This window comes from Oncorhynchus mykiss, chromosome 15 (genome assembly GCF_013265735.2).
Source record: "Oncorhynchus mykiss isolate Arlee chromosome 15, USDA_OmykA_1.1, whole genome shotgun sequence".
NCBI lineage: Eukaryota > Metazoa > Chordata > Actinopteri > Salmoniformes > Salmonidae > Oncorhynchus > Oncorhynchus mykiss.
In genome coordinates this window covers 20,943,757-20,955,337 of record NC_048579.1, presented here as the reverse complement: position 1 = coordinate 20,955,337, position 11,581 = coordinate 20,943,757, and the positions used below count along the sequence as shown (strand labels likewise).

Sequence of the window (11,581 nt, the reverse complement as noted above, 5' to 3'; positions counted from 1 at the left end):
TAATGTTTGTACGCTCAGTGTATAAGTATACATTATACCCGTACCAAATCAAATCAAAGTTTATTGGTCGTTGACACATATATCAAATCAAACCCCATAATGACAAAGCGGAAACAGGTTTTTACCCCGAGACTTGATGCTGTAATTGCTGTCAAAGGTGCTTCAACAAAGTACAGAGTAAAAGGTCTGAATACCTATGTAAATGTGATATCATTTTAAATTTTTAATAAATTTGCACAAAAAAAATGTAAAATCTGTTTTTGCTTTGTCATTATGGTTTAACGTGTGTAGATTGATGAGGGGTAAAAACAATTTAATCAATTTTAGAATAAGGCTGTAATGTAACAAAATGTGGAAAAAGTCAAGGGGTCTGAATACTTCCCGAAGGCACTGTACATGGGGCAGCACTCGTCCATAACCCAAAATATGAGGTTATTATGTTGTGTTAGTTGTTTATGTTTTTATTCACCATGGGCATTTTGCATAAGTGCATTTTCCATAATTCTTTGGACATGTAGTCAGCGTGATACGAATTACGAAACTCTTTCTTGCGATTCCACTGTCCCTTAGCAATTTCCGTACATGCAACTTTCAATCAAAATGGCGGCTTCCTATAGCGAAAACGTGAGTTGAGCTTTATGTTTTTCGTTTTATGTCAAAATTTTGGATATCTCTTTAAACGTTTCAATATTATTACCCCTATTGCTGCCATATCTCATGATTAAACACACCACAATTATCTAGCCACTTCACACAGGGCGCGCCATAGCTAACTAATTAGCTAAATCCTGTAGCTAGCTAACGTTAGCTGTACAAGTTAACTATGGGACAGTGTTTGCCTGGGCTTACCAACTTTGAAAGCAGTACTTATTGTAATATTTTGATTTGCTATTTTCTTTCAGGATTTGATTGACAGTGATGGACCCAATGCTGTGCGGCTGTTGAACAGTCTTACTGAACAGGTTAGGTTCAGAATACAGCTAGCTACAGATTTGACACCAGATAATGAGATATAACCAAAGATTTGTGGCATCCATTACTGAACGTTAACGTTACAGGTTTGCCTATGCCAAACGACCTGTACTAAACGTCAAATGTCTGTGACCAGTTGCAGGTGTTTCTTTTACATTTCGAAAAGGCTCCATTATTAAAATGAACATTTTGCTTCAAGAAATAATCCAACAATGTGTACACCGCCATCTTGTCTATTTCAAATCTTCTCTCATTGATTGAGGCAGGTGGGTCCACCCCAAAGTGCTGCATGTCATGATGACACTCCCCTGTCTCGATCAATGAGAGATTTAAAATTGACAAGATGTCTGCGTACACTTCATGGAGCAAACATTTTTATTTATTTTAGAACCACCTGCAACTGGGCACATATATTTTAGAAGATTCAGTTGAAAAATCTATGACAACGTTTTGTATAGGCAAACCTGTAACGTCCAGTAATTGATACCAAAAATCTTTGCTTATATCACATTATCTGGTGTACGGTCTGTAGTTATAATTCAGCTGGCTGTTTGTCTTCTGTAGCTTCCTTGCTAATGATGTGACATAGCTACGGTAGTGTTGTTTATCAGTCATATCTATTACCAGTCACTCAGATGTTTAAGGTCTGTCTGTACACATTCAATCCTAGGTGGCATCAGTTACAGGGCAGGTTCGAGATTTGTTAAAGAGGGTCCAAGGTGGAAAATTCCAAACATCCAAGGTAAGTACTATAATAGGATTCACACATATGGTCGTTGAGAGTTCACATAAACATGAAGCATTGTCTCGCTCAAATGCCTAATGCAAATGTACATTTCCCACTCTCTTGTAGGGTTTGTCTTTCCTTGACCTTAGATATCAGCTGCTGCTGTTTTACCTGCAAGATGTCACTCACCTGATCAGTCTTAAATCAGAGGGTGGTAGTGTGAAAGACAGTGGCGCCCTTCACAGACTGGTCACCGTCAGAACAGTAAGATGCCTTTCATTGCTGGTCACTACATGTTGTACCACTCAGTGTGTGGGGCTGTGCATGTGCAACCTCTCCCATTTTCATCATCCCAAATTCAAATTACGGTTGACTTTTTGTATAGTCTTCTTGGTCTTGTTTGGGCTCATGAATGCCATCTTGGACCTCTGTTGCTATATTCTAACTATTGTGTTGCTCTACAAGGTTTTAGAGAAGATGCGCCCTCTGGACCAGAAACTGAGATATCAGATTGATAAATTGGTGCGCACAGCAGTGACTGGGAGCTTAGGTGAGATGTGATATTGAGGAAAGGAAGCAAGTCTTTAATTGTTATGAAAAATGTATGTACTAATCAGAATGCATGTGATATACATTCCTTGATTGTATTGTAAATTGTTTATTTTATATTTTGTAGGGGAAAATGACCCATTGCACTTCCGTCCCAATCCGGATAACCTTGTTAGCAAAGTAAGCACTTCTCATCTCTTGGCATCCCTCAGTCTGTTAGATGAATACAATTATAAACCGGGTAGTTTGACTCATGGATGCTGATTGGCTGAAAGTCGTGGTATATCAGACATAATAAACTAGGTGGTTCGAACCCTGAATGCTGATTGGCTGACAGCCGTGCGTGGTATATCAGACCATATACCACAGGTTTGACAAAAGATGTATTGTTACTGTTCTAATTACGTTGGTAACCAGTTCATAATAGCATTAAGGCACCTTGGGGGTTTGTGGTATATGGCCAATATACCACTGCTATGTGCTGTATCCAGGCACTCTGCATTGTGCATAAGAGCAGCCCTTAGCCACGGTATGTTGGCCATATACCACATCCCCTCGGGCCTTATTGCCTAATTATATTATTATTCATTGTGTTCTTTGTTCCCTATCACAGAATGAAATCTGGTTTGCACAACAGCTTATGAATGTCTTTAAAAAATGTTTTTTTAATTCCATAGCTAAGTGAATCAGAAGACTCGGGGGATGAAGATGGTGGAGAGAAGGCTGAAGGCGCTGAGAAAAAAGTGCCATCTAGTGGCAAGAAATATGTTCCCCCCAAGATTGCCCCAATGCACTATGGTAATGTCAAATATAAGTTGTTTTTTTAATCTTCCTCTCTGTTGAATCGTATGTACACATCCCCCCCCCCCCCTCCAATTAAAAATGCACCCAAAGCTGTCTTATTTCTGTGATGGATGATTTTACAAAACCATGGCTGTGATATATAAGACCTCTTTACTTGATCAACAGAGGGAGACCTGACGGATGCAGACAAAAAGAAGGAGCTGGCTGACAAGCAGAGGCGTGCCGCCCTACGCAGCTCTGTGATCCAGGAACTCCGGCAGCAGTACAGCGACGCTCCCGAGGAGATCCGCGAGCACAGGGACTTCCAGACAGATAGACAGAGCCGAGAGCAGCTGCACAGGTCCGTGCTGTCATCATCAGACACATTGATCACACAATCATCAATTAGATTATAGATTTGTGACTCATTTAACTGTCTAGTACTACAGTAGTTTGAGCCCTCTCATTTGGAGGGAGTCCCTTCATGTATTTATTTTCTTCCTTTAGGAAAAACTTTGAGGAGTCGATGATGGTGCGTCTGCAAGTGCCCCGAAATGAGAGAAGTGCTAAGAAGAGAGGAATGCTGGGAATGTCTGGTCAGCTGAGTGGCATCACACGGTTCAGTGACATCACAGCCCTGACGGGCGGAGAAGGACAGGTGAGTTGGACACATTTACGTGACACACACCAGTCTTCTACAGGTCACACTCCTTGCTGACATGCAGTGATTGATCATATAAGATATATATGCCATTTCGCAGCTGCTTTTATCCAAAGCGACTTAGTCATGCTTGCATAATATTTTACATACAGGTGGTCCCAGGAATAATGGGCACACTTCAGATGTATTCTCCACTGCTGTGTTATGAATATATGATAGTGTTGATATAAACATTCTCTGTCCCTCCCTCCAGGACACGGATAACCCGGGGCCCAAGAAGAAGAAGAAGAAACTAATGAAGAAGAAAACTAAAAGAAAAGGTGAGCCTGAGTTTTGTTGACATCATTGAATATGTTTACATGCACAGTATTAATTTGATATTCATCTGATTATGGCAGTAGGCAGATTATGCAATAGTCATGTAAACACCTTACTCTGCTTATATTAATATACGTACGGTCAAAAACGAAGTAAGCATACACCGATTAAAACAATCTTTCGAGTTATTAAGACACAAACACCTTAATCGGCGGTCAAGCGGTGTATTTGATCTGCGCATGTGCTGAGCGAGCTTCCCTCTTTAGTGCGAGTGAGGTGTTTGGAACAATTGAATGCATGTGCTTTAGAAGTAGTTTTCACATACAAATGTTATGTCCGAACTCCGATTCAAATATGCTTCCCAAAAATAACATGGACGCTGTGGTAGAACGTTTATTTTGGTTGGTTATTTTATGCATTTATCAGAGTGCCGTCAAATTCAAATTAAAACATGTTTTATTAGTTGCATACACATATTTAGCAGATATTGCAGGTGTAGTGAAATGCTTGTGTTCCTAGCTCCAACAGCGCAGTAGTGAAATGCTTGTGTTCCTAGCTCCAACAGCACAGTAGTGAAATGCTTGTGTTCCTAGCTCCAACAGCGCAGTAGTGAAATGCTTGTGTTCCTAGCTCCAACAGCGCAGTAGTGAAATGCTTGTGTTCCTAGCTCCAACAGCGCAGTAGTGAAATGCTTGTGTTCCTAGCTCCAACAGCGCAGTAGTGAAATGCTTGTGTTCCTAGCTCCAACAGCGCAGTAGTGAAATGCTTGTGTTCCTAGCTCCAACAGCGCAGTAGTGAAATGCTTGTGTTCCTAGCTCCAACAGCGCAGTAGTGAAATGCTTGTGTTCCTAGCTCCAACAGCGCAGTAGTGAAATGCTTGTGTTCCTAGCTCCAACAGCGCAGTAGTGAAATGCTTGTGTTCCTAGCTCCAACAGCGCAGTAGTGAAATGCTTGTGTTCCTAGCTCCAACAGCGCAGTAGTGAAATGCTTGTGTTCCTAGCTCCAACAGCGCAGTAGTGAAATGCTTGTGTTCCTAGCTCCAACAGCGCAGTAGTGAAATGCTTGTGTTCCTAGCTCCAACAGCGCAGTAGTGAAATGCTTGTGTTCCTAGCTCCAACAGCGCAGTAGTGAAATGCTTGTGTTCCTAGCTCCAACAGCGCAGTAGTGAAATGCTTGTGTTCCTAGCTCCAACAGCGCAGTAGTGAAATGCTTGTGTTCCTAGCTCCAACAGCGCAGTAGTGAAATGCTTGTGTTCCTAGCTCCAACAGCGCAGTAGTGAAATGCTTGTGTTCCTAGCTCCAACAGCGCAGTAGTGAAATGCTTGTGTTCCTAGCTCCAACAGCGCAGTAGTGAAATGCTTGTGTTCCTAGCTCCAACAGCGCAGTAGTGAAATGCTTGTGTTCCTAGCTCCAACAGCGCAGTAGTGAAATGCTTGTGTTCCTAGCTCCAACAGCGCAGTAGTGAAATGCTTGTGTTCCTAGCTCCAACAGCGCAGTAGTGAAATGCTTGTGTTCCTAGTTCCAACAGCGCAGTAGTGAAATGCTTGTGTTCCTAGCTCCAACAGCGCAGTAGTGAAATGCTTGTGTTCCTAGTTCCAACAGCGCAGTAGTATCTAAAAATTCACAACAATCTAAAAGTAAAAGAATGCAATTAGGAAATATATAAATATTAGGACAAGCAATGTCAGTGGCATGGACTAGTATACAGTATATACATATGAAATGAGTAAAACAGCATGTAAACACTATTAATGTGGCCAGTGTTCCATGTCTATGTATATAGGGCAGCAGTCTCGAAGGTGTAGAGTTGAGTAACCAGGTGGTAGCCGGCTTGTGACAGTGACTATGTTCAGGGCAGGGTACTGGGTGGAGGCCGGCTAGTGATGGCTGTTTTTCAGTCTCTCGGTCACAGCTTTGCTGCACCTGTACTGACCTCACCCTCTGGATGATAGGGGGCGTACAGGCCATGGCTCGGGTGGTTGATATCCTTGATGATCAGTAGCCTGATTTCAGACATGTCCATGTAAACAGGATTATTAGGGAACTCGTTTTTCTTGCAAAGCATGTAAACGTTAATTGAACTACTACTAATCTGACAATCAAATTGTGTGCGTTGCATTTAACAGTACTCATTGTCAGGCCATCAGTGATTTATTTTATGTTAAATGTTGTATTCAATTGATTCTCAATGTTAGACCATTTTACAATGACTTGGAGTGCAGTGATTATGCATCGTTAGTTAATCAACATTGTTCTTTGCCTGCAGCTTTCAGAAGATAGGATCACAAATGGAATCCTAAAACCACAAAGCAGGATGAAGAATGGTGATTTAGGCTAAATGGGACCGTTCACTTTGAATAACTTTTCAGGATTGTTTTGTGATTGTAGGTGCTTAAACCATGTGTATTATAAAGGAGAATTTCACCCAATGTGTTTTTTTTTTCTTCGATATTATCATTAGTCCTTGTTAGTCCTTGTTTGACAGTCAGTCCTGTGTGCATTTCAAGATGATGCTCCAAAACATTTGAATATGCAAATTTCCCCCCATTTCGAATTCACAGGGCAGATATGTTTTCCTTATTGGGCATCAATGGTGACTGGTTAAGCCACACTTTCTGGACAAGGGATTTTTATTTAAAACAATGCCATTTAAGGACAATCAAACATGGTCTAATAGAATATGGTTAAACATTTATCCAAACTGAATTCACTCTTGCTCAAATTCAAGAGAATTGTTGAATTACATTAACTCATCTACTGCCCATTTTGTAACATAAGAGGCTATTGGATAGATAATTTTAAATTGAAAAAAAAAAACACAATCCACGGTCGCTGTGGCAGACAAAATACAAAAGTTAAATTTTTTGCAGAAGCAGCACTATCAGTAATTGCATTAAATATTTCCAGTTTTAGCGGAGACAACTAGCAAATTAGTTTCACAGCACCTTACATGTATACATACACTTCCTTAGTCACCCCGTTCACTCTGTCCAGTTTGAAATGTAGTGGAGACCATCGAACCTGGGCTTTCTGTTAGAGGTCATAGGTGAGCTTTTTCACGAGGAAGAAAGTCAATCCACATTTTAAATGTAGGAGAGGAATTAAAGCCCACAGTAACAGAATACATTTTTGCCATAGTATGTGATAAACACTTTCTCTCACATTTTCATTAAGATGATTGAGACACGGGCTCAAACTGTACATTAACATATTTTCTGTGCAGCAGTATGTATAGATTGCCAAAATTGGGTCATCTCTACAACTCCAATACATGCATATAAGTTCCACTTTCAGAGATACGTAATTTACAATCAGGAGAAATTTCGAATTTTATGGCATCTTTACTTCCAAGTATTTGATAGTTTCTTCCTAAGCTAATAAAACTTAATTCACTGCTTAAGGTTTATTTTACATATAACACGTACATGGTATGCTCCACAAATACAAAAATGCAATTTGCCTTGAAGTAAAATGTGTAAATTGTCATTCTAACTCTGAGGGTGTTAGGCACCGCATCTTAATAAGGGCGCTGGAAAAGATCAAGGTCACTGTTTCTTGTCTGTCCTATCCATGTTCACGAAGCATAGTCCTGCCTTTCAGGAAGAAGCTTTTACTCTTTTTGCCAAAATCAAGCATAAAAGTAGAAACTAGCGATTTAAAAAAACAGCAGCATGCCAACTTTAAACAATATCTTAACTGCCATCGATAAGAAACAATACTGTGCAGCCGTATTCATTGACCTGGCCAAGGCTTTCGACTCTGTCAATCACCACATCCTCATCGGCAGACTCGATAGCCTTGGTTTCTCAAATGATTGCCTCGCCTGGTTCACCAAATATTTCACTGATAGAGTTCAGTGTGTCAAATCGGAGGGCCTGTTGTCCGGGCCTCTGGCAGTCTCTATTGGGGTGCCACAGGGTTCAATTCTTGGACCGTCTCTCTTCTCTGTATACATCAATGATGTCGCTCTTGCTGCTGTTGAGTCTCTGATCCACCTCTACGCAGACGACACCATTCTGTATACTTCTGGCCCTTCTTTTGACTCTGTGTTAACAACCCTCCAGACGAGCTTCAATGCCATACAACTATCCTTCCGTGGCCTCCAATGGCTCTTAAATACAAGTAAAACTAAATGCATGCTCTTCAACCGATCGCTGCCTGCACCTGCCCGCCCGTCCAACATCACTACTCTGGACGGTTCTGTCTTAGAATATGTGGACAACTACAAATACCTAGGTGTCTGGTTTGACTGTAAACCCTCCTTCCAGACTCACATCAAACATCTCCAATCCAAAGTTAAATCTAGAATTGGCTTCCTATATCGCAACAAAGCCTCCTTCACTCATGCTGCCAAACATACCCTTGTAAAACTGACCATCCTACTGATCCTCGACTTCGGCAACGTCATTTACAAAATAGCCTCCAATACCCTACTCAATAAATTGGATGCAGTCTATCACAGTGCCATCCGCTTTGTCACCAAAGCCCCATATACTACCCATCACTGCGACCTGTACGCTCTCGTTGACTGGCCCTCGCTCCATACTCGTCGCCAAACCCACTGGCTCCAGGTCATCTACAAGACCCTGCTAGGTAAAGTCCCCCCTTATCTCACCTCGCTGGTCACCATAGCAGCACCCACCTGTAGCACGCACTCCTGCAGGTAAATCTCTCTGGTCACCCCAAAACCAATTCTTACTTTGGCCGCCTTGCCTTCCAGTTCTCTGCTGCTGACTGGAACGAACTGCAAAAATCTCTGAAACTGGAAACACTTATCCCCCTCACTAGCTTTAAGCAACAGCTGTCAGAGCAGTTCACAGATTACTGCACCTGTACATAGACCATCTATAATTTAGCCCAAACAACTACCTCTTACCCTACTGCATTCATTTATTTATTTTGCTCCTTTGCACCCCCATTATTTCTATCTTTACTTTGCACATTCTTCCACTGCAAATCTACCATTCCAGTGTTTAAAAAAAAAAAAAAGTATTTCAATTCTTGCTATATTGTATTTACTTTGCCACCATGGCCTTTTTTGCTTTTACCTCCCTTATCTCACCTCATTTGCTCACATTGTATATAGACTAATTTGCTACTGTATTATTGACTGTATGTTTGTTTTACTCCATGTGTAACTCTGTGTTGTTGTACGTGTCGAACTGCTTTGGCTAGGTCGCAATTGTAAATGAGAACTTGTTCTCAACTTGCCTACCTGGTTAAATAAAGGTGAAATAAATAAACTAATGTAATAGATTTGTTTGCCAGCACAAGTCTAGATAGCGCTAGCTGTATTATACATACAACAGGGAAGTTCCAGTCTGCTAGGTGTATCTCTACAGCATGGGCATATATCTGGGTGACTAGACATCCCCCCATGCATGCACTTGATCAAAATATGACTAATTCAATATTGCACCATCCCATTCTCTGGGCTCTGCAATCATAACCAGTAGTATATACCAGGAATAATGAAACATTCACTAAACACCCATTATTAATCTATGAATTATGACCACTGGTGTCTTTATAGATTATTTTTAAATGTATTTCATCGTTCAATCTTGCCAAATCATATTCTGTAGGAGGATTTAATATGAATTTAAAGTATTTTGACATTTATATGGATCGGGTCATAAACATCTGAGGTTAAACGTAGGCTAAATCTGGCATGAGCTTATTCCCACACTTTACAATACCTCTGTTGCAGTGGTTTTAGGTAGTCTGCGTATTTGCGTTTTCCTCCATCGCGACACTGCTTCCCAGTTGAAGAGCTTGTGATTTCTATGCAGCACCATGCGCCTTCCGAAAAGTACCCCTCATCTTTAGAAGATGCCCTTCTGGAGGCATGCAGCCAGTCGTTATTCCCCCATTTTGGCCTATTTGCCAAATGAAGTGCAGAGCATGCATGATGTGTGCAACTCATCACTCCAACAAATGTGAACATTTAATTATTCCTTCATTCAAGTCAGTCATCCATTGTCATGTGTCTGAATGGCAATAGGAACTAAATCAAAGAGAATGGAAGTTATTCATGTCTATTGAAATCCATGTGTGTATTCAAAATTATCAAAAAGTTCGTTAGTCTATCATTTTAATAATTCAAAGTTTAATTTAGGCCTATTCAAATAAAATTGTAGGCATTGCAATTTTGCTATTATTTTGGGTACTGGTGTCTTGACGAATAACAACTTAATTTGTGTTTAACTTTTTATTATAGACCCTAGCTCACAGGCCTCTAAATAATTGAGAAAAACCGTTGAAAAAGCACATGTAGTGGCTGACAGTGAAAACAAATCTGGCAATAATAGGATCGTCTTGACCATGTGTGACCGCTTGGCTATTTAGCCCAGTTCAGGTTTTTGCCAAGACTTCATATTTTGTTTTCTCATGTATTGATATAGCCTCTGCGTGGTGGGGTTGTGCAATGCACTTTCTTGGTTACTACTAATGCAAACGGCTATAACAAGCCCACATACAGTGGAATTCACAAATACAAAATGCCTCATTTAAGCCCTAGTTTTTGCTCCCAAATATTGGAAAGTGTGATTCATCAGGTTACATGATCACCACACCAACCTACGCAGCTATAAAATGATGCAATTATATGGCCATTAACAGCATGGCATATTTATAGTGGAATAGGCTTAGCCTAAATCATATGTACTTTCTTTTTTGCAGCTCAGGCGGTTATTCTAGAAACTGCTCTTCTGTCTTAATAGTATAATTCGCATAGGTAATTTGCTTAACAAGACCCAAGCCTATACTACGCCATCTACTGGTATAACATCGTTATTCAATGCCATTCTAAAACAAGCTCTAGCCTTATTTTGAAAATGAAAACCGGAAGCTGCAAAGCAACTAGCTTCTACGCTAGTTGCTTGACTAGCTAACTTCGCTTAGCTACGTTCGGTTCATGTCATTTGCAGATGCCACATTCCTGACACGTTTGTACGTATAAAAATTATGTAAACAAGTAAAGGGAGACGTAAAGTAATAATTGAACGTGTAACATCAAAATGTTAGTTCATAGGGTTTGTACGTTTACGTTTCACGCATTGCTTTTCTTACGCTCCTAACAATTTCGGTATGTTCAACTTTTGGCAGCTATCTGGCGCCATCATGTTCTGCCCAGCGTCCTCAGCCACACATACGCAATTCAAATGCCTGGCGACTCGTTACAACTTCAGTTTTATGCACGACATGATTATATTAATTGTGTTACCAACAAAAGGCGGTATTAATTGTATTTTTTCATGTTGGGATCTAAATCCAGCCGAGAACACCACAGCGAGATTATACTACTTTTGCTACAATCGCTAGGGTCTCCCGTTTCATATGCGGTATTGTAAACGAAGTTGTGAGGATCACAGGCAGAGGAAATGGATCCTTTGTCTGGATACGACAAAATGTGACGTGACGCATTGCAAATGTAATTTCACATACTGCATCTCAGATTAAAGCGGAGGACGGCATGTGAAGCGGAACAACCAGGGCCTTAACCGAGAGCACAGAAATGTATGTTGCGCCATTCAGATCGGTTCGCCATTCAAATGTCGGTTTGAACCCGTC

General features: G+C 40.7%; 1 protein-coding gene across 1 annotated transcript; it reads left to right on the top strand.

Moving 5' to 3' along the window:
- Window positions 1–530: 530 nt before the first annotated feature.
- ngdn (neuroguidin, EIF4E binding protein) lies at window positions 531–6,438 on the top strand. Its single transcript, XM_021562686.2, has 11 exons — window positions 531–624; window positions 903–962; window positions 1,643–1,714; window positions 1,826–1,963; window positions 2,165–2,249; window positions 2,376–2,428; window positions 2,926–3,046; window positions 3,218–3,392; window positions 3,539–3,689; window positions 3,946–4,012; window positions 6,276–6,438. The coding sequence occupies exons 1-11, from the start codon at window positions 583–585 to the stop codon at window positions 6,287–6,289; spliced, it is 978 nt and encodes a 325-aa protein (XP_021418361.1). The 5' UTR covers window positions 531–582; the 3' UTR covers window positions 6,290–6,438.
- Window positions 6,439–11,581: the final 5,143 nt, after the last annotated feature.